The sequence below is a fragment of the Podarcis gaigeae genome, assembly GCF_964106915.1.
Source record: "Podarcis gaigeae genome assembly, chromosome: 4".
Lineage (NCBI taxonomy): Eukaryota > Metazoa > Chordata > Lepidosauria > Squamata > Lacertidae > Podarcis > Podarcis gaigeae.
Genome location: NC_139677.1, coordinates 108,417,884 through 108,443,284, shown reverse-complemented (window position 1 = coordinate 108,443,284; position 25,401 = coordinate 108,417,884). Strand labels below are relative to the sequence as shown.

The following is a 25,401-nucleotide window of genomic DNA, read 5'->3' as shown; positions in this document are numbered from 1 at the left end:
CCCCACACCTTTGCAGAATGAGCTCCTCTCGCATGTTCCGCTTGATGTTCTGGTTCTCCTGCAGCAGGGCCTGGATGACAGCCATGGTGTCTTCTGGGCTGTAGAGGCCAGGGCACGTGCCCTCGGCCATCAGGGCCAGTAGCAGGTGCAAGTTGGCCAGGCTTATGCCGGCGTGCACCAGCAGCAGCACTCGCTTGCCCATGATGCCTGCCTGCCAACTGGCCAGTCGCAGCAAGGCCAGGGCCCCTGCCTCATCCTCTTTGGCAGGTATCTCCATGAGCAGCGAGGCGGTGGCACGAGCAGCCAGAGCCACAAGGGTCCTCCGCCCTGTGCAGCGGGCAAAGGAGACAATGGCCCCATGCCGGTCAGGGCCGCAGAAGAGCCGGCTCAGGCGCACTATGTGCTTCAGCACCTCCAAGCACAGCAGGAAGTTTTGGGGCAGCAAGGGCTTCAGCTGCTTCTCCAGGGTCTTCCAGAGCTTCTCTTGGTAAGGGTTGTGGGTGTTGGGGCTGTAGGAGTCGGGGCCCAAGTCCTTGCTGAAGACGACGTCCCGGAGCTCCTCACCAGGCTGCAGCAGGAGGTGGGAGGGCAGCAGGGGGCCGGTGCTCTCCTTCTTGGGAGAGCCATGGCGCCTGGCCTTGTGGAGGTGAAGCCGGCTGGGGGATGCCCGGCGCCGGTCACGTGGGGACCGGCCCTGGGAGGTAGGGGTCTGCTTCCTTGCAGCTTCCTCTGCGGTTTCCGCCTCTGTGGTCTCGCTCTCTAGCTCCAAAACAGCCAGGCCTTCTCCAGGGTCTGGGCGGTCCAAGGCCAGCGCTGCTGCCTGCTCCACTGGGTCCCAGGGGTCAGGGCAGCCCACCTCACCACTCCAAGGGAAGAGGGGCTTCTCTTCTTCTGGCTCCTCCTCCGCTGCCCATTCTGCATCAAGGCTGTTGCTGAAGCTCCTGCTGGGCAAGTGGAAGGTGATGCCAGCTCTGCTGGGTGGGTGGTGGTCCTGGTCCCTGGGGGGGCTGGAGGACCAGGTCCTCTGCGCCACCCGAATGACATTGCGCTTGGCACAGAAGACGGTTATGGCGACGTCCATCAGCATCTGCTCGCAGAGCTCCCGCTGCTGCGCCCTCTGCAGTGGGTCACAGAAGACGCACAGACACTCGTGTATCCAGAGGCGGACGACCAGCCGGGTGCTGAGGAGGGCAGTATAGCCCGCCCCCATGGCCATCTTGGTCACCCCCGAGGTGCGCCGGCTGGACGCCTGCTTGAAGTTCTGTTCCTCCAGGGGACTGCTGAGGTGGATGCCTGGGCGGGGCCGCAGCAGGAACAAGCCCTTGAACACCTTCTGGATGGCGTGCAGCGAGAAGTGGAAGAGGCAGCAGGCGGGAGAGGGCGGGAACAAGCTCTTGGCCGTCTCATAGGCGTTGATGGTGGCCCTGACCAGCGCCAAGGCCAAGTCATTTTGCCGGGTCAGCAGGGGGAACTTCTCCAGCCAGCATAGAACAGGCTCCACATACAGGCCCAGCAGGGAGTCTCTGGTCATGAGCGGCAACACCACGGTGCTGAAGAGCCTGCCAAAGCGAGGGCAGAGGGGCAGGGCGCCTGTCATGGGCACGGAGAGTGTGCCAAAGCAGTTGAAGCCGGTGGCCGGGCAGTGCTGCACCTCCAGGGTCTCTCCGTGGTAGAACTGCTGGTAGCTCAGAGCCTGGCGCAGGGACTCCACCACAGGGCTCGAGCCCCGGGCTGAATCTGGACAGGAGGAGGAGGGGGAGGACCATAAGAGCTGTGGCAAAATCCCTCACGGCCTCCCCACGATGCAGGGAGAGGACGTTCTCCTCCCCGGCCCCCTTGGCTCACCCACAAAGGCCAAGTGCAGGTCCTCCACCAGGAAGAGGCAGCGTCCCTTGGCAGCTGCCCCCCGCCCGGGCTTGCCCTTGTCTCGCGACAGGCTGAGGAAGCGCTTGTGCAGCAGCTGGCGCAGGTGGGCCGGTCTAAGTGCAGGGGTGAGGCAGACCCGGTGGTAGCTGTGGTTCGGTTGCACCAGCATCTCTGCAAAGGAGGACTTCCCGCAGCCCGGCTCCCCAACCAGCAGGACTGGACGCTCGCTGCTCAGGAGCAGGTCCACCACGAAGAGCGCCCGCTCATGCTGAGGAGGGAGGAAGGAATGGCAGAACAGACATGGGCTCCCCAGCCAGAGACCCCCCCCCAAGGGGCTGGCCCTACCTGGGGCTGCAGGACAGAGAAGCTGACTGGGAGGACCTTGACACGGTTGGATAGATAGGACCCGTTAAAGGATTCCAGGGTGCCATCCGCTGCCAGGGGGCAGAGGTCGAAGGCGGAAGGCCCAGTGGGGAGCTTGATGGAGAACTGGCTCCTGTGCAGGGCCTGGCGGGCAAAGTGCTCAAAGAGAGGCCAGTGCCTGGAGGAAGACAACGGGCAGGGGAAGAACTCTTTGAAGCCCCCAAGACCGCAATACCAAAATGCTGCTCCACCCACCCACCGGCATGGCTCACACCCTGCCTGTTCAGCACCACCAATATAACAGAATCATATCAAATCGTAGAGTTGGAGGGGCCCCATGTACAGTACTGCATGTACAGTAAGATGTTCTGGGCCCTGTGGAGAGTCAGCCTTTCCGAAAGCAGCTCTGCTGCACCACTGTGATGCCCACAAGGGAGAAAAGGTCCAGAGTGCAGAGGAGAGGAGAGGAGAGGATCTTGGATGCTGGCTTTCCGTGGGTTGTCTTGCTCCAAGTCTGAAGCGGGTCTCTCCAAGCCCTCCTTGACCTCGCAGGGCCTTGCCTGGGGGCAGGGGCATAGCATGGGGGGCCCCGGGGGGGGGTTGCCCCAAGAAAAAAAAATGTTAGGGGCAAAACATTTCAACCAGGAAGCGACCTCTCCAGACAACAGAAGAACTCTTCTTTTCTTTGCAGCTGTAATTTCCTGGGTGACGTGGCCCCATTAGGCAGCTGAACATGCGTGTTCTCCATCCATTTCCCTCCCACCCCTCCGAGTGGCCCTGGGCACTGGCAACCCACGCTCCACCACCAGACAAGGGGGGAGGGGCTGAAGAAGAGCTGGGGATGGTCTGAATGAGGAGAGAGGGTTTGGGGGGCAGAGGCAGAGCCCTCTTGCCTCCATGCAGGACCTGCCCTACCCTGTGATGCTGGGATGCCCCTTGCTGGCTTTGGAGATGTCTTGGAAGGCTCCCACCCGCTTTGCTCCCCCAGTCCTCTCCCCTCCCCCAAGGTCTCTTCCTCACTTGCATTTTTCCAGCCTCTGTGCTGCCCCCTCAGTACACAACATCAGCTAGTTGGCAGATGGCGCCCCTCTGTCTCGGGAGACTATGGAGGAGTGTGCCTTTGGGGGTGAAGTCAAACTGTTGGAAGGTTACAGCACCAAGAGGACAATCTCTTTCCATACACTTACTGGCATTTCCAAAGGCTCCTTCTTCCCTGGCTCTCCCCTGCCCCCACGGGCCATCCTTAGGTCTTCCCCCCACCTTGTGAGGCAAAGAGTACCTGGGGTGTAGGTGGCCTCCGAAGCCCCAGATGTAGGCAAAAACAAAGATGCTCTGCACCAGCAGGTGGTGGTGGGCAGGGACGGTGTCGTCCAGACTACGGGACAAGGAGGCAGTGCGGCTGTCCAAGACGGTGCCCTTGGCGTCTGTGAGGAAAGGGCTGGGGTGAGCTGGGCTCCACAGAGCCAGGGCAAGGAGCCTCTTCACCACTGAACACACAAAGGACATAGGGATCTAGGGGAATAGCCCCCCAGCATGGGATGCAGCCCTGGCAGGAAGAGGCTCCTTCCCCCACACCCTGGGGTCTCAACATGCCCCCGGGGCAGGGGTCACTTACCTGTCGACTCCTGAGCGGCAGGAGGAGGCGGCAGGTGCTTGACCCGGTCCCGGCGCAGGTGTTGCTCCAGCAGGGCAAGGAGGAGCCTCAGGAAGGTGGTTGTCTCCTGGGCGCCCTGGGCCACGGGGTCCTGGGGGTGGGGGTGGGGGAGCAGCACCGAGCAGCAGTGCTCCTGCAGGAAGGCCAGCGTGGCAGGGAAGAGCTCCTCGGCCAGACTGCGCAGCATGGCCAGGCTCTCCTGGGTCAGGCTGTACATGCGGTACACAGGGGCCAGGCCCGAGGCCAGCAGGCCCCGCCACAGGCTGGCCCCCCCGCAGTACAGCAGGGAGTAGTGGGTGCAGACGGAGGGGGGCACGTGGGAGGCGCTGGGCATTTCAAAGAGGAACTTGACATTCTCGGGGATCCGCAGCTTCTGCCCATTTGGCAGACTGAGGGAAGGTCTGGCACTGAAGAGGGAGGAGATGGGCTCCAGCCACTCGGCACAGGCTGCCCCATCCAGCACCAGCCACTCCTGGGAGCTCCCCTCACCAGTCCTGCGTGACAGGGTGGAGGTGGCCGCTCTCTGCAGAACCCGGGAGAGGACCCCATCCTGCCATATGCTGCCCTCCAGGCTCCCCACAAACTCAGCTACACTCAGGCAGTTCGGCCACAGGCAGACGGTGCTGGTCGGCTGGAAGAGGCTGCTGGGGCTGACCTCAGCCGTGTGGGCCCCTGGTGCAGCATCGCTGGCTGCCAGGCGGCTCAGTGCCTTGGCCAGCGTGCGCCACATGGTGGTCTTGCCGCCCCCCGCAGGCCCCAGCAGAAGGACGCCTGGGGCCCCCAGCAGGGCCTGGAAGAGCTGCCCAGCTGTGCTCAGGAGCTCCTGCTCGGGCTGCAGCTTGTCTTCGTGCAGCTGGGCCACCAAGGCACTCTGGAGGCGGTAGGGCACCTGCGACTCAAAGGCCTGCAGGGGGGCTCCCGGAAAGACCTCGCGCAGCAAGTCCCGTGTGTTCTGGAGTCGTGGGCACTCAGGGCCGCTGAGCAGCGAGGAGAGGCACAGGGCTTTGACCATGGCCGGCTGCTCCTCCAGGCCCTGGAAGAATGCGGCCCTGCCCGAGGGCCGGGACTTGAACGTCAGGGAGCCCTGCCCGGCTGGAGGGCTGAACAGGATGCTGACCGCCACCCTGACCACCTCCCGGACGAGGCTGCAACGGCCCAGGTGGGGTTTCGGGTTCAGCTCCCCCTCCAGGCGCAGAAAGTGGTTCAGCTTCTCTGCCAGACGGGTAGCCTCCCGGAAGCCAGCGGCCAGCAGGGTGACCTCTGCCAGCTGGGTGAGGTCAGGGGGCAGCATGGCCAGGGGGCGCATGGCCAGGCACAGGGCCTCTGGGAGGCGCTCCAGGGTGATGACGCAGCCATAGGTCTCCCGCACCCGCAGCAGCCGCCCCCCAAAGAGGATGTTGCCCAGGACACGGGGCTGGTAGGGCTCGGCCTCATCGGTGCCCAGCTCCAGCACTGGGAGGGCAGGCTGCAACTCACCCTCAGAGCTCCCAGAGCTCTCGGAGCTCTGGCTGGAATGGGGGGAGCCGCCACCCGAGGACACCCCTGCTGTGGCTCCACGGCCCCCTTGCAGGCTCTGGCACATCCGCTGCAGGTCAACCAAACGCTGGCTGAAGGCCGAGAGCACCGCTGCCTCCAACCGCTCCGCCGCCTCCAGCAGCAGCAGTGCGCCAGCGTGCACCGCCCCGCAGAGGTAGCGTGAGAGGCAGCCCACCGACATCTGCAGGGTGCAGTGCAGGGTGACCAGCTGGCGACCCAGAGCCTCGGCCAGGCCCCGCACCGTGTGAGACTTGCCCACGTCCGGGTGGCCCAGCAGGCCTCCACAGCGGAAGTCGTCCAGCGCCAAGAGCAGCCCCAGGGAGGTCTTGTCCAGCGAGGGGCTCCCCAGGAGGTGCAGGCAGGGCCCCAGGTACTCATAGTCATAGCGGAAGCGGCGGTCCAGGGCTTCTGCCCAGCAGCCAGGGGGGCTGCCCACCCAGGGGCTGCCAGCCCGGAGCCCGGCTGTCTGGGCGCACTCGGGACTCAGGGCCACGTGGTACTTGAGGAGCTGGGCCCACTCAAAGGCCTGCGGGGAGCTCACCTGGCACTTGAGCAGCCGGGCAAGGGTGTCGCGCTGCTGCACCGTCAGGGTGATCAGCACTTCCAGCAGCAGGCCCAGCTGCTCACTGCCGGGCCGGCAGGGGCGCAGGTTGCGGAAGTTGCGGACGTAGTGGGCCAGGGCTTCCAGCTTCAGGTTTAGCTTGAGCTCCAGCTCTGGCTGGCAGCGTTGATTTGAGAGGGCCTCCTCCAGAGTGGCGCGCCACAGGGCCTCCTCAGCTAGCACCACACATTGGTTGGGGAAGTTGCGACACAGCGTGGCCCAGCCCTCCACCACCATGTGGAGGGGCAGCTCGGTGGGGCCAGGGCGATGCTTGAAGGCCACATCCAGCTGGGGCCGCAGTGCCAGGCGCTGGGCCACACACTGCTGCATCTGCTGAAAGACGGTCTCTTTCATGCGCTGCTCCAGGGCGCAGAGCCACTGGGTGGCCTTCCGGCTGAGGCAAACTATGCTGCACAGCTCCAGCTCCTCCTCCTGGTCCCCAACCAGGCCCGTCACCTGCACCACCGGCAGCTCGGCTGACAAGGCGCCACGTTTGTGGGTAGCGGAGGGCACGATGAGCGCCAGCTGGCGCACTCCAGGGAAACAGCGCTGGGCCCAGACTGAGGCCTCTGCTGGCTCAGAGGCTGTGGCCAGCAGGCTGATCAGCTCCTCGTTGCTGAGGAAGAAGAGGCGGGGAAAGCCCATGCGCGTGCCCTCCAGCACGTAGTCCAGGGCCCGGATGATGACCTGCAGGTCTCTGGAGCCGTCCACAAAGGCTTCTTGCAAGGCACCCCCGACAAAGCGGCTCTCGCGGCAGGAGCCACAGGGGGGCCTCACACTGGACAGCACCAGCGGGTCATTGCAGGTCACCTGTATGAACTCTCGGAAGTGGCTGTCCACCCGCTGGAACCGCGACTCCTGCATGGAAGGGGAAGGGGGAAGACTGGGCTGCAGCAAGGGGCTTTGGGCAGGGGACCAGTGCAAGGGCGCCCAAAGGGAAGAGGCAGCCAAGAGGCTGGTGGGCTAAAAGAGGCCCGTCTGCAACTCACCAGCTCAGAGCTGGGGAGACTGATGTCCATCTCGTAGAGAACAATGTTCAAGAAGACCCATTTCTGCTGGAAATTGACCCAGGCCTCGAGGAGGGATTCTGAGGTACAAAGTGGAGATGAGGATAGAGAAGACTCTCTCTTTGCTGCAAAGCACCTCCTCCCTCACGGCCAAGCTGGCCCAGAGCTATGGCTGCCCCCGCCCCAAAAAGGAGGGCTGCAGCAGAACTGCCCTTCCTGCCCCAGCTCCTCACCAAAGGAACGCAGGATGGACGCCCAGCTCTCAGCCTCCAGCAGGATGTCGGAGGAGAACGGGGAGAGGATGATGTTCTGGAGAGTCAAGAGGCTGTGCTCCACCATTGCCTTCAGCTCTGCAGTATCTGAGGCCGAGACCAGAGGATGAGGGCTGGGCAGGGAGAGGAGGCAGAGCCCCCCTTGGCCCATGCCGCACAGAGGACTCTCTCTGCTCGGCTCACAGCTCAGGCCCCCCTCCCCAAGTGAGGAGCCCTTGCCATTGCAGCCGAGGCTGGCACTCTGGGGATTTACCTGACAAAACGTAAGTGCCACTGTCCTTAGAGATGTATTCCAGCTTGGGTTGGCGGTGCCGTGCAGCAGCCGGCCGGCGAAAGCGCTCAGGCTGCGGCTCCTTGTGGGGAACGTTGAGGATGAAATTGACGAGGCGGAACTGCTTCTCGACCCAGGACCTCTCCAGGCGGAAAAGGGTGTCCCTGGCGTAATGGCGGCTCTTCTCCAAAGCATAGACCTGGGGATCAAGGAAGGTCACAGCCCCCCAGGAGAAAGTGGTGGGGTGGTGCCAGGCTGGGCCACACGGGCACAAGGAGCCTCCTTTTCTCCAGGGGGCCCAGCTTCTGCTAACCTGCCATGCCAAGCTACTCACCCTGAAGATGGAGTCACTGTGCTCCAGGAGCGGGTAGGAAAGGAGCTGCCCCAGAGTGAACTGCATGTTGAGGGGGCACTTGACGCCCATCACTGAGAGAGAGGGGGGGCAGCTGAGGAGATGGGCTCTGTCCGAGTCCTCAGAGGAGGCTTCTTCCCCCCCCCCCCGCCGCCTGCTGGCTTCTTGACCCCCACTGCTCCCACCATGGAAAGAGAGGAGGAGGAGGAGGAAGCACTTTGACCTCCAGGGCAGGGTCCAGCAGGGGCCAAGGTGCTTCCTGCCTCATGTCCTAGCACCGGGGTCTCACCAGCAAATATCTCCTTCCAGCAGCTGAGCTTGAGAAAGTGGCTGCCCAGTTTCAGGAGGATAGGGAGGTACTTCTGCAAGTTGGCAATGGCACGCAGGCAGGCCTGCAGCACCTGGTTTGGGCTGGGTAGGCAGTGCTCCAGGCTGATCACCTCCTTTTGCCACTCCTCGGTCTTCTCCATGGCCAAACCGGTGTTGAACTGGGGGTGGGGATGAGAGGAGAGGAGAGGAGGTATGCTTGAGCAGCCTCACATAGGTTGCATGCTGGGGGAGAGGGAGGGACTGAGGTTTGGGACCCCAAACGTGGTTCTCCTTGGGCAGGGAGGGGCCTCTCTTTACCTTGACAAATGCCAGACACTTCCACTCAGTGATCTGCTCAGTGATGATGCGGAAAAGCTGCCAGATGCGAGTGTGGATCTCGATGACCCCCTGCTTCCCAGTGATGAATGTAACGTCCATGCAATCCCCTGAGGAGGCAGCAAAAGGCCGCAGCAGGGTTCACATCCAGCCCAGAAGAAGGGAGCTCCCTCCATGCAAGGAAAGGACACCCTGCAGCTCACCTGTCAGGATCCGCTGGGAACGGCAGAGATCAGTGATGCGCAACACCGTGGCCTGGAAGGACTGGCAGAGAGTGCGCAGCTCCTCTTCCATGGCCCGGGGGTTCTGGGAGGGGTCCTGGAAACGCCCCATTGTCACGACAGTCAGCAGCTCCTGCAGCTCCAGGGTCGCTTTCCGGAGGGAGCTACTGAGCTCAGCGATGATGCTGAGGCGCCGTGAGACAATGAAGTCCGAGACCTCCCGCTGCTGGTACGCAAAGGCATCCCAGGTGTCCAGGAGCTGCAAGAGCCAAGGCTGAGGGTCAGGCTCATGCCAGGCTCTCCGGGCACCTCACCCGAGAGGAACCTGCACAGCCCAAAGGGCTGCTCTCCATCCCCAGCACATCCCATGCTTATCTCTGGTCACAAACGCTATAGGAAGGGAAAGGTGTGCTGGAGGTGGCCTGCTCAACATCACATAAGTGCAACATGCTAGAAATTCCCAGGGGGACCCACTTTTCCACAGAGTCATTGTGGGTGGGGATACTGGGTGCCCATAGTTATTCAGTGCTGGGGGCATGCTATCATCCCATAGCTGTCAACTTTCCCCTTTTCTTGCGAGGAATCCTATTCGGAATAAGGGAATTTCCCTTAAAAAAAGGGAAATGTTGACAGCTATGTATCATCCTCCCGACCCAAATATGCCAAGTGGTCTAGAGATGGATACTTAATTAGTGAGACATGTTGTAGTGATATCAAATTCAAGATATATTTAAATTGCCAGTCACGAAGGCAATCCAACATGGTCACTTTTGGCTTCAAATGAGAAAACTGACCAAGAATGAGAGCACTGGTAAAAGGAAAGTTGAAAAGCAAAACCAAGTGAGTGAAAACTCTTCAAAATACTTGGGGGTTGTTGAAGAACCACAATACTAGAAGCCCAATTGGAACATAAGCATGTCAGTAACACAGCTACACCTCCATTGAATGCATGAAAACCAAAACATATGAAAACAAAAAAATTTCCTTCCAGTAGCACCTTAAAGACCAACTAAGTCAGTTCTTGGTATGAGCTTTCGTGTGCATGCACACTTTGGCAGACCAACACGGCTACCTATCTGTAACTAAAAACATATGAATCAGACTAAGAGAATGCTGAGGGAACAACAGAGGTGGCCGAATGTCCTCCAGTCCACTCCTCAAACAGAAATTCACAGTAGGTACCAATTTCCATTTTTGGCCAGAATGGACTGGAGGGTATTCAGGGAACAGGATGTAGAACAGCAGGATCCCCAAAGGATGGGCTGGGATTCCTCTGCGTCAAAACCAAATATGAACAAAACTCTGAGCACCTTTCCTCAGTGTCAGCTGGGGGAAAACCATCTACTTTATAGGGCTTCACCAAAGTACGTGAGGTCCTAGGGGATGCCCTGCAGATGTCAACAACCGGGAAATTGTCTTTAAAACAAGCTAAGGTGCCATTTCCTTAAAGAATGAGTGGAGAGTCCCCAAGGACTTCCCCATATGCCTGGGTAATACACAAATTAAGACATTTAGAAAATCAAGGATGAGGACACCTTCTTCTCCTTAGATGGACCTGAGAAAGAAGAGCCAAACAGGGAAGGCTCGCATTCTGTCTGAGAGAAAAATGTCGGACACACCGGACATCTGGGGACGGCCAGCTAGGGCAGAAAGAGGGAAGCCCTCCCAGGACTTGGGCTCTATGGAAAACTGAACAAAAGCACATCAGGATCCCCTTGGAAAGAGCGGAGTTGAGCATCAGAGGACAAAGCCCCCACCTCTGAAGAAGACCTGCAAGGTGAAGGATTGGCTATGAGGAAAAGAGTTTTCTTTTCTTTTTATGTACATTAGTTTTCTATAACTGTATTGTGAAAGTTTTTCAAAGTACAGCAAGATATAGAAAAGGGCACGGGTGGCGCTGTGGGTTAAACCTAGGCCTAGGGCCTAGGACTTGCCAATCAGAAGGTCAGCGGTTCGAATCCCCACAATGACGGGGTGAGCTCCCGTTGCTCGGTCCCTGCTCCTGCCAACCTAGCAGTTCAAAAGTGCAAGTAGCTCCGGCGGGAAGGTAAACGGCGTTTCCGTGCGCTGCTCTGGTTCGCCAGAAGCGGCTTAGTCCTGCAGGCCACAGGACCCGGAAGCTGCACACCGGCTCCCTTGGCCAAGAAAGCGAGATGAGCGCCGCAAGCCTGTACAGCTAGGAAGAGGAAGGTGCTCCAGAAGGTCATAACCACAGCCCAAAGGATTATTGGTCATCCCCTCCCATCTTTGGAAGAACTGTACGGTTCCCGTTGTATTAGGAAAGCAAACAATATCCTGCAGGATGCATCTCACCCGGGACACAGTCTGTTTGTACTACTGCCTTCTGGCAGGAGATACAGAAACATCAAGTCAAGGACAAATAGACTGAAAAATAGTTTCTATCCAAGAGCTGTGGCCTTCTTAAATGCAGTAACTCGATAGTGTGACCTGGGAGTTTGATGGGTGTGGGTGTGGGTGTGGCTGGAATGTGGTTTGTTTGGTTGTTGTTGTTGTGTTGCTTTTGTTGTTTTTAAGGGATGGCATCCAATTTCGTTGCACTTGTGCAATGTTGCACTTGTGTAATGACAATAAAGAATCTATCTATCTATCTATCTAAGCCCAGAGTCGGCCACGACTGGACCTAACGGTCATGGATCCCTTTACCTTTAAGATATAGAAAATGAATGTACATAAAAAATAGATGGAAAAGGTTACAAAAGGAAAAAAAGAAAGAAAAAGCAGACAGAAGATAGGGAAGGAAGAGAAGAGAGAAGAGGAAAAGAAGCAATATAGAAAGTGAAAAAGAACTTCCGATTTTCCATCTGCCGGTTACATTCCAAAGTTATGAAAAACGTCTTCTTTGAAGAGAAGGAAATCTACCTTTTCAATAGCTAAAGGAGGAGCCTCAAGAAACTAGGGAAAGACACTCCTGGCGTTTCCTGCCCTTCCGATCCATCTTCTAGGGGAGTTCCTAAAAAGGGATGATTTCCAGCTGCAGCTCTTGAGAGCTGCCCTTGCCAACACCAAGTCTTCTTTTCGGAAGCAGCTTGGGGGCCTTTGATTCGGATCAAGTGGAGAGGGAGAAATCCCTCTGCCTCCTCCTGCCTCCCAGGGCAACGGGGAGGAGCTCCTTGGAGGGGAGTCCCGAAAGCCAGAGCTTGCTTGGGCCGAGGCCCCGAGAGGAGGCAGCGCTCTGAGGGAGCCATTTGGAGCGGGGGAGGGAAAGGGCGGGAGAAGGCCTCAGCCGGAGGGCGGCTGCCATGTCTGGGCCCGGCTGGCTCCATCCCCGTCTCTTCTGAGGAGAAAAAGGAAAGCCAGGCCCTCCCTGCAGCCGGGGACTCGGGTGAGGGAAGCTTCCGGAGGAGAAGCCAGGGACGGGGAAGGGCAAAGGCCTTGGAGGCCCAGCGGAGCCTCGCCTGCTGCGTCTCTCCTGGCCCCCTCAGAGGAGCGAGGCAGAGAGAGAGAGAGAGAGAGAGAGAGCGCCAGGGCGGAGGGGGGCCTGAGGCCAAGGCTGCTGGGGGCCCAGAGGAAGAGGGCCCCCCAGGGCCGGAGGGAGCTTGGATGCGGCCCTCAGCTCCGGAAGGGAATGGGGCCCTTTCTGTCTCCAGCTCTCCTTTGTCAACTACAAATGGCCGCTGTTTTATGTGTTGAATATATGCGAGATGGTAATTGATGGACCTAATAAGTATCTCAAGCCATTTGCACTCCTGTCTCCCACTGCCTCCCGCAGTTTGGTCAAACTCATGCTGGTAGCTTCGAGAACACCGTCCCACCATCTCATCCTCTGCCGTCCCCTTCTCCTTGTGCCCTCCATCTTTCCCAACATCAGGCTCTTTTCCAGGGAGTCTTCTCTTCTCATGAGGTGGCCAAAGTACTGGAGCCTCAGCTTCACGATCCGTCCTTCCAGTGAGCACTCAGGGCTGATTTCCTTCAGAATGGAGAGGTTTGATCTTCTTGCAGTCCATGGGACTCTCAAGAGTTCCCTCTAGCAACAGAATTCAAAAGCATCAATTCTTCGGCGATCAGCCTTCTTGATGGTCCAGGTCTCACTTCCATACATGACTACTGGGAAAACCATGACTTTTAACTATACGGACCTTTGTTGGCAAGGTGATGTCTCTACTTTTGAAGATGCTGTCTAGGTTTGCCATCACCTTTCTCCCAAGAAGCAGGCATCTTTTAATTTCGTGGCTGCTGTCACCATCTGCAGTGATCATGGAGCCCAAGAAAGTAAAATCTCTCACTGCCTCCATTTCTTCCCCTTCTATTTGCCAGGAGGTGATGGGACCAGTGGCCATGATCTTAGTTTTTTTGATGTTGAGCTTCAGACCATATTGTGCGCTCTCCTCTTTCACCCTCATTAAGAGGTTCCTTAATTCCTCCTCACTTTCTGCCATCAAGGTTGTGTCATCTGCATATCTGAGGTTGTTGCTATTTCTTCCGGCAATCTTAATTCCAGCTTGGGATTCATCCAGCCCAGCTTTCGCATGATGAATTCTGCATATAAGTTAAATAAGCAGGGAGACAATATACAGCCTTGTCGTACTCCTTTCCCAATTTTGAAGCAATCAGTTGTTCCATATCCAGTTCTAACTGTAGCTTCTTGTCCCACATAGAGATTTCTCAGGAGACAGATGAGGTGATCTGGCACTCCCATTTCTTTAAGAACTTGCCATAGTTTGCTGTGGTCGACACAGTCAAAGGCTTTTGCATAGTCAATGAAGCAGAAGTAGATGTCTTTCTGGAACTCTCTAGCTTTCTCCATAATCCAGCGCATGTTTGCAATTTGGTCTCTGGTTCCTCTGCCCCTTTGAAACCCAGCTTGCACTTCTGGGAGTTCTTGGTCCACATACTGCTTAAGCCTGCCTTGTAGAATTTTAAGCATAACCTGGCTAGCATGTGAAATGAGCGCAATTGTGCGGTAGTTGGAGCATTCTTTGGCACTGCCCTTTTTTGGGATTGGGATGTAGACTGATCTTCTCCAATCCTCTGGCCACTGCTGAGTTTTCCAAACTTGCTGGCACATTGAGTGTAGCACCTTAACAGCATCATCTTTTAAAATTTTAAATAGTTCAGCTGGAATGTATCACTTCCACTGGCCTTGTTATTTGCAGTGCTTTCTAAGGCCCATTTGACTTCACTCTCCAGGATGTCTGGCTCAAGGTCTGGCTCAAGGTGTACGAGCCATCCATATCTTTCTGGTATAATTCCTCTGTGTATTCTTGCCACCTCTTCTTGATGTCTTCTGCTTCTGTCAGGTCTTTTCCACTTTTGTCCTTTATTATGGTAATCTTTGTACGAAATATTCCTTTCATATCTCCAATTTTCTTGAACAGATCTCTGGTTTTTCCCATTCTATTGTTTTCCTCTATTTCTTTGCATTGCTTGTTTAATAATTTAATAATAATAATAATAATAATAACAATAACAATAATAATAACAATAATAATAAATGTAAATGGCAAGTTCCCAAGAAAATCCAGTGTTTGGCTTCATAAGATAAACTTCCCCAAAATTGAGAGGATTGGTAAAGAGGAAGTTGAAAGGCAAAACCAAGAGAGCCAAATCTCTTCAAAACATTTGGGAGTTGTTTAAAACCACAATACTAAAAGTTCAACAAGAGTGTATACATACATCAGATCAGGAAACATACCATGAGGGCCAAGTGGACACCAGTGTGGTTAATAAGCAAAGAAGCTATTGGAGGCAAGAAAGCTTTCTTTGAGAAATGGAAGTCTTGTCCAAAGGAAAGGGAACACAAACCTTAGCAAAAGCAAGGCAAGCAGACAAAAAGGAATGATAAAAATGTTGGTGCGCATTGCTAAAATCATAAAGACCAACAACAAAAAGTTATTTAAATGCATTAGTAGCAGGAGACCATCTAGGGACCCTTGAATGGCAGGGGAGTTCAAGGTGTGCTAAAGGAGGACAAGGAGATTGCAGAGAAGCTGAATGAATTCTTGGCGTCTGTCTTCGCAGTGGAAGGCATAGAGCAGAGCCCAGTGCCTGGACTCACTTTTGCAGGAAGTAAGTCTGGTTGGACAGTGTGAGAACAGGATGCTGGACTAGATGAGCCACTGGCCAGATCCAGCAGGCTCTTATGCAATGTTTTGCTTTTGTCCTCTTCTTCTTTGGCGATGACTCATAGCTGAGTAAGATTGTCTTCCATGAACATGGTCTTAGTGGTGTGTCCGTAGGTGACTGTGGAATCCAATTCTGGATTTGATGACAGAGGGCCATCCAAGATTTGCTTAAAAACCTACAAGGAGTGTTTTCCTGAGGGAGTCCATTCCACTGTCACCAAGTGCTTCCTGGTGTTTACTTGGAATCTCCTTTCTTATAACTTGAATCTGTTAGTTCAGGTCCTACCATCCAGAGCAGGAGAAAATAAACTTGCTTCACCTTCCATGTGACAGTTCTTGAGATAGTTGAAGATGACTATCATATCTCCTCTCAGTCACCTCTTTTCTAGGTTAAATATAGCCAGTTCCCTCAACCGTTCCTCCTAAAGCTTTGTTTCCAGACCCTTGATCTTGTGGGTTGCCCTCTTCTGTGTACATTCCAGCTTGTCAACATCCTTCTTAAATTGTGGCACCCAGAACTGGACAGAGTATTTTAGGTGTGGCCTGACCAAGGCAGAAGAGAGTGGGACTATTACTTCCCTTGTTCTGGACACTACACTTCTGTTAATGCAGCCTAGAATAGCATTAGCTTTTTTTGCTGCTGAATCACACTGTTAAGCTTGTGGTCCATCAAGATCCCTAGATACTTTTCACATATACTGCTAATAAGTCAGGTGTCCCCCATCTTATATTTGTACATCTGGTTCTTCCTGCTTAAATGCTGAACCTTACATTTGTCCCTATTGAAACTCATTTTGTTAGTTTGGGCCCAGTTCTCCAATCTGTTAAGGTTGTCTTGAATCCCAATTCTGTCTTCTGCGGCATTAGCTACCCCTTCAAGTTTGGTGTCATCTACAAATTTGTTGAGCATCCCCTCAATTCCTTCATTCAAGTCATTTATAAAGACATTGAACAACATTGGGCCCAGGACAGAACCCTGCAGCCCCCCACTGGTCACTTTTTTCCAGGATGATGAGGCACCATTAAGGAGTATTCTTTGGGTTGGTCAGTCAACCAGCTACAAATCCCCCTAACAGTTACCTCGTTCAACCCACAATTTACCAGGTTCCTTGCAAGAACATCATTGAAATATGAAGGATGCCCAATATCAGGTGATGCTGAAGCAGTGTCAGCCTCCAGCTTGGCACATCACTTTGCCCTGCCAATGTTTTCTTTTCCACTCACCACCAAAATCCTTCCCTGTCCACCCTGCAACTGGGTCTCTCACCAAGTTTTCCAGGCTCTCTTCGCTGGGCGTAAGAGGGCGGAAGCATTGCTGGATGACCTCATTGAGGGCTCGCACGTAGTCAACATATTCCTGCAGCTCTGCCATCTGCCCCTGGTACTGCTCCAGCTGCATGGGAAGAAGCACGTCAAGCAAGGATGTTGCTGCTGCCCCAGAGAGCCCCAGATGGGCATCACTAGCCCACAAGCCTTGGCTGTACCACGCAGCACCTGGGGTCTGCCCCAGGCTGGGAATCCATCCCAACCCTCAGCCCTGTCCTCTGCAGATGTGATTAGAATGCCCAGGCTCCTTACACAACATTGGTTTTCCAGGCTGGAGCTCGCAGAACCTGGAATCCAAAGCTGGCAGCAGAAAAATGGGAGGGTGGAAACAGAGAGGCGGAAACAAGACACAGAACTCTGCTTCCTGGCCATCACCCCTGGATCCCTCCTCATTTATTGGACAGGGCTCCCTGGCAACTCAGACTACTAAGGGGGGCCCAACCTTGAAGCCACCCATGGAAGAATGTGTCACAGCAAGGGGCCCGAGCCCCCTCCTTTCTCCAGCCAGACCCCCCACAAGCAGCCTCCTTCTTGCAGGTGTCTCCATGTAGCAAAAGCTTCCTGGAAAGATACAAGAGCTATTTCCCTGTTAGCCCACCCCAGGCTCACAGGAGCAGTCAAGGCTTCAGAGGTTCTGAGCAGAGAATGCTCTCTTACAACATTTGGGGCTCTTGAATTGCGAATTGTGCTCAGAAACATGCTGGGAGCCAGAAAGGATCCTTTAGGACCATTTTTTGTTTTGTTTTTATTATTATTATTATTATTATTATTGCTACTACTACTATTCACTTTGTGTTTTTATTCTGTATTTTAATGCTGTGAATCACCCTGAAATCTTCAGATGAAGGGTGGTATACTGCTGCTGCTGCTGCTGCTGCTGCTGCTACTAATAATAATAATAATAGGATTGCAGTGCAGGGTTTATCTATTGGCAAGGGTGGTCTGGGCCCCAACTAGGCTAGACAAGCAAGAGGAATCTTTTCTTTTTACATACAACCTGGAGATGTGCAGGCAAGGTATAACATGGGGACAGTGAATCTGCACATTAACTGAAGGCAGGAGCTGAAGATTCCCAGATGACTATGAATACTAGCTAAGGCAAGGGCCTTTCTGCCTCCCTGCCTGCCAGGTGGGGAGGGGGAGGTATCCTACCTTCTGGGAGCACTTGGCAATGGTGAAGATGTCGGTGCCAACATTCATGTAGAGTTGCAGGACGCCAGACAGCTCAGCAATTAGCTTCTCGCTCCGCTGCGCAGTCTCGCTCAGCAGCAAGGACAGGATGTCCTCATTGATGGAGGCCAGCAGAGGCACTGCAAGGACAGAGCAGGCTGGAAAGTGGCCCCCCAGTGGAGCGGGAACTCCAGCATGGCCCCTTGCTCCCACCCCTCCCCAGCACATACGGAGGTCCTGATGAATGCCGCTGCAGTCCACTAAGAGAAGGAGGTTGTGTGTGGTGACCACCCGGGGCACCTTCTGGACCTGGGCCACCCACGTGCGCAGCTTGAGGATGTGGTTCACATACTCCTCGGCCGGCCAGCTCTTCATGCTTTCCAGCTGGCTAGGGCTCCAGCTGTGCACAAAGTTGTAGATCTCGCCCAGCCAGCTGTACTGTCGGCACAGCAGTTCCGTCTCGGTCAGGGCCAACTGTGGGTGGGGAAAGGGGGCAGCACTCAGCTGAGGCCTTTGCCATGCTGGACCCGGCCCCAGCCCTCTGACCCCCGAGTCAGGGCTGCCAGAAAGGAACCCTGCACATGCTCTGCCGCTCTCCCCACTTCCCCTGGAGATGTCGGGGCCTGGCTCTCCCCACACCCAGGAGAGGAAGGCTTCAGGAGGAAGCCAACCACTTCAGGAGGAAGCCAACCTCCTCCCACCTCCCGGGAGTTCTGGTCAGGGAGTGCAAAAAAATAAATAAATGTTTTGGGCCTTTAGGATTTTAGCAATAATGTGTCTCAAGGTTATTTTTTTTAGCAGCCCCAGCTCAGCCCACCCTCCCAGCGGGCACTCACCGTGAGCAGGGCACGCAGCTCCTCCGTAGCCTCCTGGATGATGCGGTCTGACCTGAGGTCCTTCTCCAGTTGCTCCCGTGACAGCAAGGGGTACATGCCCTTCAACCGGTGGCCAATAACTTCCAGGCCACCATATACCTTCACGTCCATCTGATATACCAGCTGGGGCTTCTCACCGCAGAGCTCTGCTGTCGACAGCCGCTGGGGCTGAATGAGGGGCTCCAGGGAGCCCTGCTGAGGAATGGCGCCCCCACTGCTCACATCTGCAGCTGCAGGGGAGGAGAACAAGCACTGTCACCCGGCCAAGGTGTGTAGCAGGAACCCCCCCCCTCCATCATTCAGTTTGTACAAACACACACTCACACTTGCACACTACGTACGCTACGCTTCTGTTATAAATTCATAGAAAATCAACCATGCATCGGATTTGCACTGTTCTACTTTTATTTTACTCCATGAAGGAAGCACTACAAAATGGGGAAGGTTTGATACAGGGCAGCCATAATCCCTTCACCATCCCAGCACATCCACAGGAGCCCTGCCCAGTTGCTATGCCAACCCTGATGGTCCTAGACAGAAGACCATCAAGATCCCAAAGAACTTGCATATGGGAGTGGATTCAGCATGGACTGGAACAAAGGACACTGATCAGATCTTCCCTCAGGGGGCAGGAAACTGCCAACTCCCCTTTGTCTCCTGGAAGTGACTCATGGGGAGGGGGAGAGAAGGGAACCAGCCAGGTGACAGGACACTCAGGTTACCACCACCACCCCTCCCTCAACCCCTCCTTTCTGTGATGTATGCGTGATGTTTTTGGGGGTGGGCTTGACCTACAGGATGGGAATTTCAAAAGTTTTTATAAGACCTCACACACCATTTTTCTGTGTCTTTTCCTCTCACCTGCAAGTGAGGGGAATACCCTGTTGCAACAGTCAATAAAGGCCAAGCCTAGAGGCTGCTGATTTGCTCCAATTTACTCTGGTTGGTGTCTTTACTTTTTGTCCAAGGGAGCCCTCGGATTTTCCCAGTAACAGGTGGAAAAGACGACGACCCACCCCTCAAATCTGTAGGTCCACAAGATGGCAAATACACCACAAAAGCAGAGCACATAGACCAATCAAGGGGAGAAGACTCGGCAAGCTCACGGTTCACATCCACACCATACATTTAAAGCACTCTTAGATCACTTTAGCAGTCGTGGCTTTTCTTCCAGGAATACTGGGAACTGTACTTCACTAAGCATGCTGGGACCTCTCACAGAGCTGGTTCCCAAGACCCTTCATAAACTACAGTTCCCAGGATTCATAGGGAAGAAGAAGAAGAAGAAGAGTTTGGATTTGATATCCCGCTTTATCACTACCCTAAGGAGTCTCAAAGCGGCTAACAATCTCCTTTCCCTTCCTCCCCCACAACAAACACTGTGAGGTGAGTGGGGCTGAGAGACTTCAAAGAAGTGTGACTAGCCCAAGGTCACCCAGCAGCTGTATGTGGAGGAGCAGGGAATCGAACCCAGTTCACCAGATTATGAGTCGACTGCTCTTAACCACTACACCACACTGGCTCTCCAGGGTGGGGGAAAGTGGTGTAAGGGGGCTTTCAAGGTATGGTGTGGATGTGGATGGAGCAAGAAGGAACTGGCATAGATTTGGTGTCACTTCTGGAGAGGCCCAGTCCAACACCCCACCCCCACCCCTTGAGCAGCCCGCAGGAGAGCCCAAGGAGGCCAGGCAAGGGCCCACTGGGATGGGGCTCGTCCTCTCCCTGGCTTACCACTCGGCTTGGCTGCATGGTGCTCAGCTTCAGCTGTAGTGCTCTGAGGGTTCTCCGGAGGCGCTGACCCCTCACTTTTGACCCGGGTCGTCTGAAGGGAACAGAAAGTCTACTCAGCTGGTGGGGCAAAGCCCCTTCTCAAACACTTCTGGGCAGCCCCTGCTGCCTACTGCATGGAAATGTGGTTAAGTGCAAGGCACAAGAAGCCAGGAAGTTGTGGGGTGGAGGGAGAGGGAGGAGGGACCCTCCTTGCCTGGTGTTTGACCAGGAAGCTGACCCACCTGCAGGACAGACTCCAAGACCGTATTCACAGCCCCCAGCAGGCAGTCCTCCAGCTCCTTGTGGGAGGGGAAGAGCATGAGCTGCCTGTCGGCGCCAAACACCAGGTGCACCTGGAGGACCGCTTTCCGCTTGATGCCATCAGCCTGTGGGGAGACACCAAGCGGGAGGTGAAAAGGCTTCTGACGCCCTAGACATGTTAAGTGTAACTAATTGTACCCTGAAATGGGAAAGAACTCTGTACAGTATGTGTCTATATGTATACTGTGTAGCATGGTATGGAAACTTCTATTCAGCTAAACTAGAGTTGCAGAGAGCCTAACAAGTTTATGATACCTGAGAATGCATCTCTGCTGAATCTGTCACAAGGTGAGAAAGGATTGTATTACAGCCCTATGTGTTTGTTAATCTGTAGGGATCCATTTTGCGTATGTTAGCTTTTTGTTCTGAAATCACTGAAGAGAATGGTGTGCTAAGTCTTTCTCCGGGAGATAGCCTCTGGCTAAAAAGAGCCTGTTTGGGAGATGCAAAGCTTTGATTTCAGCTCTGGGTGAAGATATCCATAATTCTAATTGTGCCCCTGAAGGACCAGGTGCGCAGCCTGGGAGTCATTTTGGACTCACAGCTGTCCATGAAGGCGCAGGTTAATTCTGTGTCCAAGGCAGCTGTTTACCAGCTCCATCTGGTACGCAGGCTGAGACTCTACCTGCCCGCGGACTGTCTCGCCAGAGTGGTGCATGCTCTGGTTATCTCCTGCTTGGACTACTGCAATGCGCTCTACGTGGGGCTACCTTTGAAGGTGACCTGGAAATTACAATTAATCCAGAATGTGGCAGCTAGACTGGGGACTAGGAGCGGCTGCCGAGACCACATAACACTGGTCCTGAAAGACTTTCATTGGCTCCCAGGACGTTTCCAAGCACAATTCAAAGTGTTGCCGCTGATTTTTAAAGCCCTAAACAGCCTCGGCTCAGTAGACCTGAAGGAGCGTCTCCACCCCCATCATTCTGCCAAGACACTGAGGTCCAGCTCCGAGGGCCTTCTGGTGGTTCCCTCACTGTGAGAAGCAAAGTTACAGGGAACCAGGCAGAGGGCCTTCTTGGTAGTGGTGCCCACCCTGTGGAACACCCTCCCATCAGATGTCAAGAAACTAAACAGCTCTCTGACATCTGAAGGCAGCCCTGTTTAGGGAAGCTTTTAATGTTTGATGTTTTATTGTGTTTTTAATGTTCTGTTGGAAGCCACCCAGAGTGGCTGAGAAGGCCTGGGCAGATGGGCGGGGTATAACCAATAAAGTGTTGTTGTTGTTGCTGTTGTTATGTTATCATTTCCAAATGCATAGTATTAATAACCTTAGTAAGGCAGAGCATCCTGTCTGCTCCACAAGCAAAGAGCTGAGCCAGACTCTGGAGGCCAACCCTGAATCCCCTGCTGGAGCAGAAGCTGGAAACCACAACAGGCTCTGCCCACCCCCCACCCCCCGAGCAGGTATCCCTGGCTACGGGACCTTCATGGTGTCATAGATGAAGGCTCTGACTTCCTCTTGCATTGCAGAGACCAGGTTCTGGCAGAGGAGGAGGTTCACCAGCAGGGCCAGGAAGCCCAGCCTCTGCAGCCAGTGTTCGGCGATCTGCAGGCGGTGCTGCAACTTCTCAAAGTCGATGCGCTGCTTGTACAGGGAAGCCTTGGTGATGTACAGCTTGTAGCTCTGCACCTGCTGCTGCAGCCCACGGACCATCCTGTATGTGTCGTCCCGGACCTGCCAGAGCAAGGCATGCCAGAATGATGCCACTGCTGGCTGGGGTGCAGCAGCCAGGCAGGCACCTCACCTGGGCCCAGACAGGCAGACTTCTCTGCAGCAGACACGTGCATACAGAGCCACATGGCTGCCTGCAAACAGGAGTCTGCCTGACTTCACACAAGGGCAAGCTGACCGCACATTTTCAAAGGGCCCCTTGCAGCAGCCCAGCCATTCCCAGTATGAAGCAGGCTGGCCCAAGTCACTGGCCCTGGGGAACTGACAGTCTTGAACCCGGGTGTCACTAGCAGTGTCATTCTCAAGAACGTCATGGAAGGGATTCTGGGGGCCCAAACCCTCATGGGCTTTGCTGGGTAAAAACAGCAAATGTGCCCAGAAACAAGAACATCAGAAGATGTTTTTGTTTTACTATGCACATTGTGTTCTCATTTTGTATTGTTATGTTGCAAAGCGCCCTGTGATCTTCAGATGAAGGGCAACATAAATTAATAAACAGGACATCAAGGTGGTGTATAACAAAATATAAAATGACAATGAAACAAAAAACCATTAAAGCAACAGGGGGAAATAAAAAAACAACTGGCTCAACTTGTAAAAGTTTAAGTGACTGAATAGACCTGTTGGCATAACAAGATCTTCAGGAGACGTCTGGAAATTAGCAGGGAAATTAGCAGCTTGGGATGGGAAGCATCTCCCAGCAGCCCTGGGGATTTTGCCCCAGCCTTTGCCAGAGGGAGCGTGGGCTCCCGGCTCCCGCACAGCCGAGGGATACTGCTGGTGCTCACCCACTGCAAGACAGAGGAGCAGAGCTGGAGGAATTTGCTGAGCAATCCTTGGGCATTTCTGTTCTCCTGGGCCAGGGCACGCTTGAGATCGGAGAAGGTGTAGCACTTGACTCTGCTTCGTGGCAGCCAGTGGATGGAGTGCAGTTGCAGCAGCAGCCTGCAAAGGAAGGACACGAAGCAGCTGCTGGGGCCAAGGAACAGCAGAGGCCCCCAAAGGGGGAGCGGGTCCCCACTCCAGGGCCTCCCCACCCCCATGCCTCACCTGGAGATGTGAAGAAGAGCAAGCCCAAAGTGGGGCACCGAGTGGAGGAGCTGCAAGCTCAGCTTCTCCCGGCACTTCAGGTAATGCAAGTGCTTGACATTGACGAACCAACTGGCGGGGGGTGGGGAGGAGATAATAATAATAATAATAATAATAATAATAATAATAATAATAATAATAATTATACCCCGCCCATCTGGCTGGGTTTCCCCAGCCACTCTGGGCGGCTCCCAACAGAATATTAAAAGCATGATCAAACGAGAGAGAGAAATGTGCCGCTGAGACTGGGGAAGCCACTCTCTCCCTTTGCTCTCATGGCAGCAGCAACCCAGACCCACCACACAACGCAGGAGGACAACACCCGCATCCTCTTCGCCCCCCCCCCCTTACCGGACAAAGGCTTTGCGGACCAAGAAGAGCCGGAAGAAGGGGATGTACTGCAACAGCTGCCACAGCACGGCCTGCCGGTGCAATTCGCCCAGGGAAAAGGCCTCCGACCCCTCTTCAGGGTGCACATGCAGCACCCCAAAAGGGGAGAAAATGTAGTGCTGAGGGTTGACCAGACGCTTGGGAACAGCCACCAGGTCATAAGGCCTGCGAAAAGGGAAGAGAGTTGCAAGAGCCAGTCCTCCAAGGGAGGCCCTTCACCAACCCCCAGAGAAGCAAAGCAGGGCCTCCTCGCCCCCTTCGCTCCGTCCTGCCCTCCCTGCTGTCAGGCTTTTCCTGGAAGCTCAAGGAAGAGACAGAAACTCAGGACGCTGCCTTATTTGCCAAGCCAGACCCCGGGTCTATCGAGTTCAGCGCTGTCAAGGCTGACAAGGGGCTTTCCTGGGACCATCTGTGTCCCCCCCCCCAAGCTACAACCTTTCCCCCCAACCTTATGCAGCTCTACAAAGTGCTGTGCCCATCAGTGAGACTGCCCAGGCGAGTGTTGAATCACAGCCAGAAGAGCATGGAAAGCCAAGGTTGCTGGTCCAATCCCTGCATGGGACAGCTGCATCTTCCTGCACTGCAGGACTAGATGGTCCTCAAGAGTCTCTAGGATCTATGATTCAGGTTCTGGACTCAAGTCTACAGACTCTAGGGGGAACAAAGCTGGGAGAGGCCTCCGAGAAGACCCTGGGGAGAGGAGGCAAGACAGGGCTGGGCAGACAGAGCAGAATTCACCTCCTTTCTGGCTCCCCCCCAGCAAAGGAGGGAGGGAGGGAGGGAGACCCACTTGCATGATGGGACTGCCAGCCAGGGCAAGAAAACAGGGGTACCTGAAGTGCCGGTTCTGGGCAACGTTGAAGTAAATGAAACTTATTTTCCCCAAATGGCGCTTCCTTGCAAAGAGCTCAGCTGCCTCAAGACTCGTCACCATTTCTCCTCCTCTGCCTCCTGCTGCTCCAGCTCTCTTCTTGGGCACTGTAGGCGGTCCTGGGCTTTCTTTGCGTGGCTCTAGGGAGGGCCTGCATCAAAATTGGAAAGAATCGTCTGTAGGACATTTGTCAGCAGAAACGCCCGGGGTGAGCCAAGCTGGGTTGGGGAGGCCTTACCCTGCAGCCCGGCTTGGAATAGCACAGGGGAATTCTGTTGGCACATCTGCAGCTAGAGTTAGAGGCATGAGGCCAAGGCTGCCAGGTCGGGGGGTCTCCTCTTGAGCCACCTCCCTGCCGACTTGCCCCACACATCTCTGCAGCTCCTGGAGGGACACGGGATCTGGCTGCAGCATGCCAGAGGCCCCAGCCGCTACCCATTCCATCGCAAAAGGGTAGGCTTGGCCCAGAAAGACTGGCTCTCTGCTGGAGGGCAGCTGCTTGGCTATTTCCTTAGGCTCTCGGGGGCAAAATTCTCGTGGGTCAGCCCACAACACAGCACAATCCGTGGGGAAGGCCCGCCAGATGGACCCCAGAATATCTAGGTCAGAAACCATGGCCTGGCTGCTGCGGAACTGGAAATAGAGGCCCTCCAGGTAGGGGGCCAGCTCTGCCCGCCTCGACAGCAGCTGCTGGAAGGGGGCGATCAGCCGCAGCGCCTCCATCATGCGCAGCCAGGCCCGGCGACTACTTCTCTCCAGGACCATGCGGAAGACGGCGGTCAGCTCCGCCACAAGCGCCTCCACGTCCTTGGGCTCCGCATGCCCAGCCTCCTGGATCTGGGTAGCCAGGCGGCGGCGGAGGGCGCGGGCCCAGGAATGGTCCTCCTGCTGGGCTGGGCTGCTGGGCATCTGCCTGCCTGCAAGAGACACAAGGGGATGGGTGAGGACACCTCAGAACGGCCCTCTTCAGGCCTGGCAGAGCACAGCCAGGAAAAGGGGCCTCTGGGGATGAGCAATAGGGGCCTTCAGCACCAGGCGAGGAC

The 25,401-nt window shown here is 55.3% G+C and overlaps 1 protein-coding gene across 4 annotated transcripts in view; it reads right to left on the bottom strand.

Moving 5' to 3' along the window:
• DNHD1 (dynein heavy chain domain 1) overlaps positions 1 to 25,401 on the bottom strand; it is a 75,612-nt gene that overhangs the window by 19,858 nt on the left and 30,353 nt on the right. For all 4 annotated transcript variants that reach the window (XM_083735710.1, XM_083735709.1, XM_083735712.1 and 1 more), the window contains exons 2-25: positions 24,597 to 25,275; positions 24,321 to 24,509; positions 23,449 to 23,652; positions 23,059 to 23,169; positions 22,797 to 22,953; positions 21,760 to 22,011; positions 20,255 to 20,398; positions 19,974 to 20,064; positions 18,204 to 18,472; positions 17,598 to 17,841; positions 17,350 to 17,507; positions 16,139 to 16,264; positions 8,771 to 9,047; positions 8,550 to 8,677; positions 8,212 to 8,410; positions 7,905 to 7,996; positions 7,553 to 7,769; positions 7,261 to 7,386; positions 7,010 to 7,107; positions 3,845 to 6,878; positions 3,509 to 3,653; positions 2,212 to 2,407; positions 1,846 to 2,134; positions 9 to 1,737 (exon numbers count right to left, since the gene is read on the bottom strand). In XM_083735710.1, coding sequence (XP_083591836.1) covers positions 9 to 1,737; positions 1,846 to 2,134; positions 2,212 to 2,407; positions 3,509 to 3,653; positions 3,845 to 6,878; positions 7,010 to 7,107; positions 7,261 to 7,386; positions 7,553 to 7,769; positions 7,905 to 7,996; positions 8,212 to 8,410; positions 8,550 to 8,677; positions 8,771 to 9,047; positions 16,139 to 16,264; positions 17,350 to 17,507; positions 17,598 to 17,841; positions 18,204 to 18,472; positions 19,974 to 20,064; positions 20,255 to 20,398; positions 21,760 to 22,011; positions 22,797 to 22,953; positions 23,059 to 23,169; positions 23,449 to 23,652; positions 24,321 to 24,509; positions 24,597 to 25,267 — 9,146 coding nt within the window. In that variant the 5' untranslated portion in view covers positions 25,268 to 25,275. The remainder of the gene's footprint in view (positions 1 to 8; positions 1,738 to 1,845; positions 2,135 to 2,211; positions 2,408 to 3,508; positions 3,654 to 3,844; positions 6,879 to 7,009; positions 7,108 to 7,260; positions 7,387 to 7,552; positions 7,770 to 7,904; positions 7,997 to 8,211; positions 8,411 to 8,549; positions 8,678 to 8,770; positions 9,048 to 16,138; positions 16,265 to 17,349; positions 17,508 to 17,597; positions 17,842 to 18,203; positions 18,473 to 19,973; positions 20,065 to 20,254; positions 20,399 to 21,759; positions 22,012 to 22,796; positions 22,954 to 23,058; positions 23,170 to 23,448; positions 23,653 to 24,320; positions 24,510 to 24,596; positions 25,276 to 25,401) is intronic.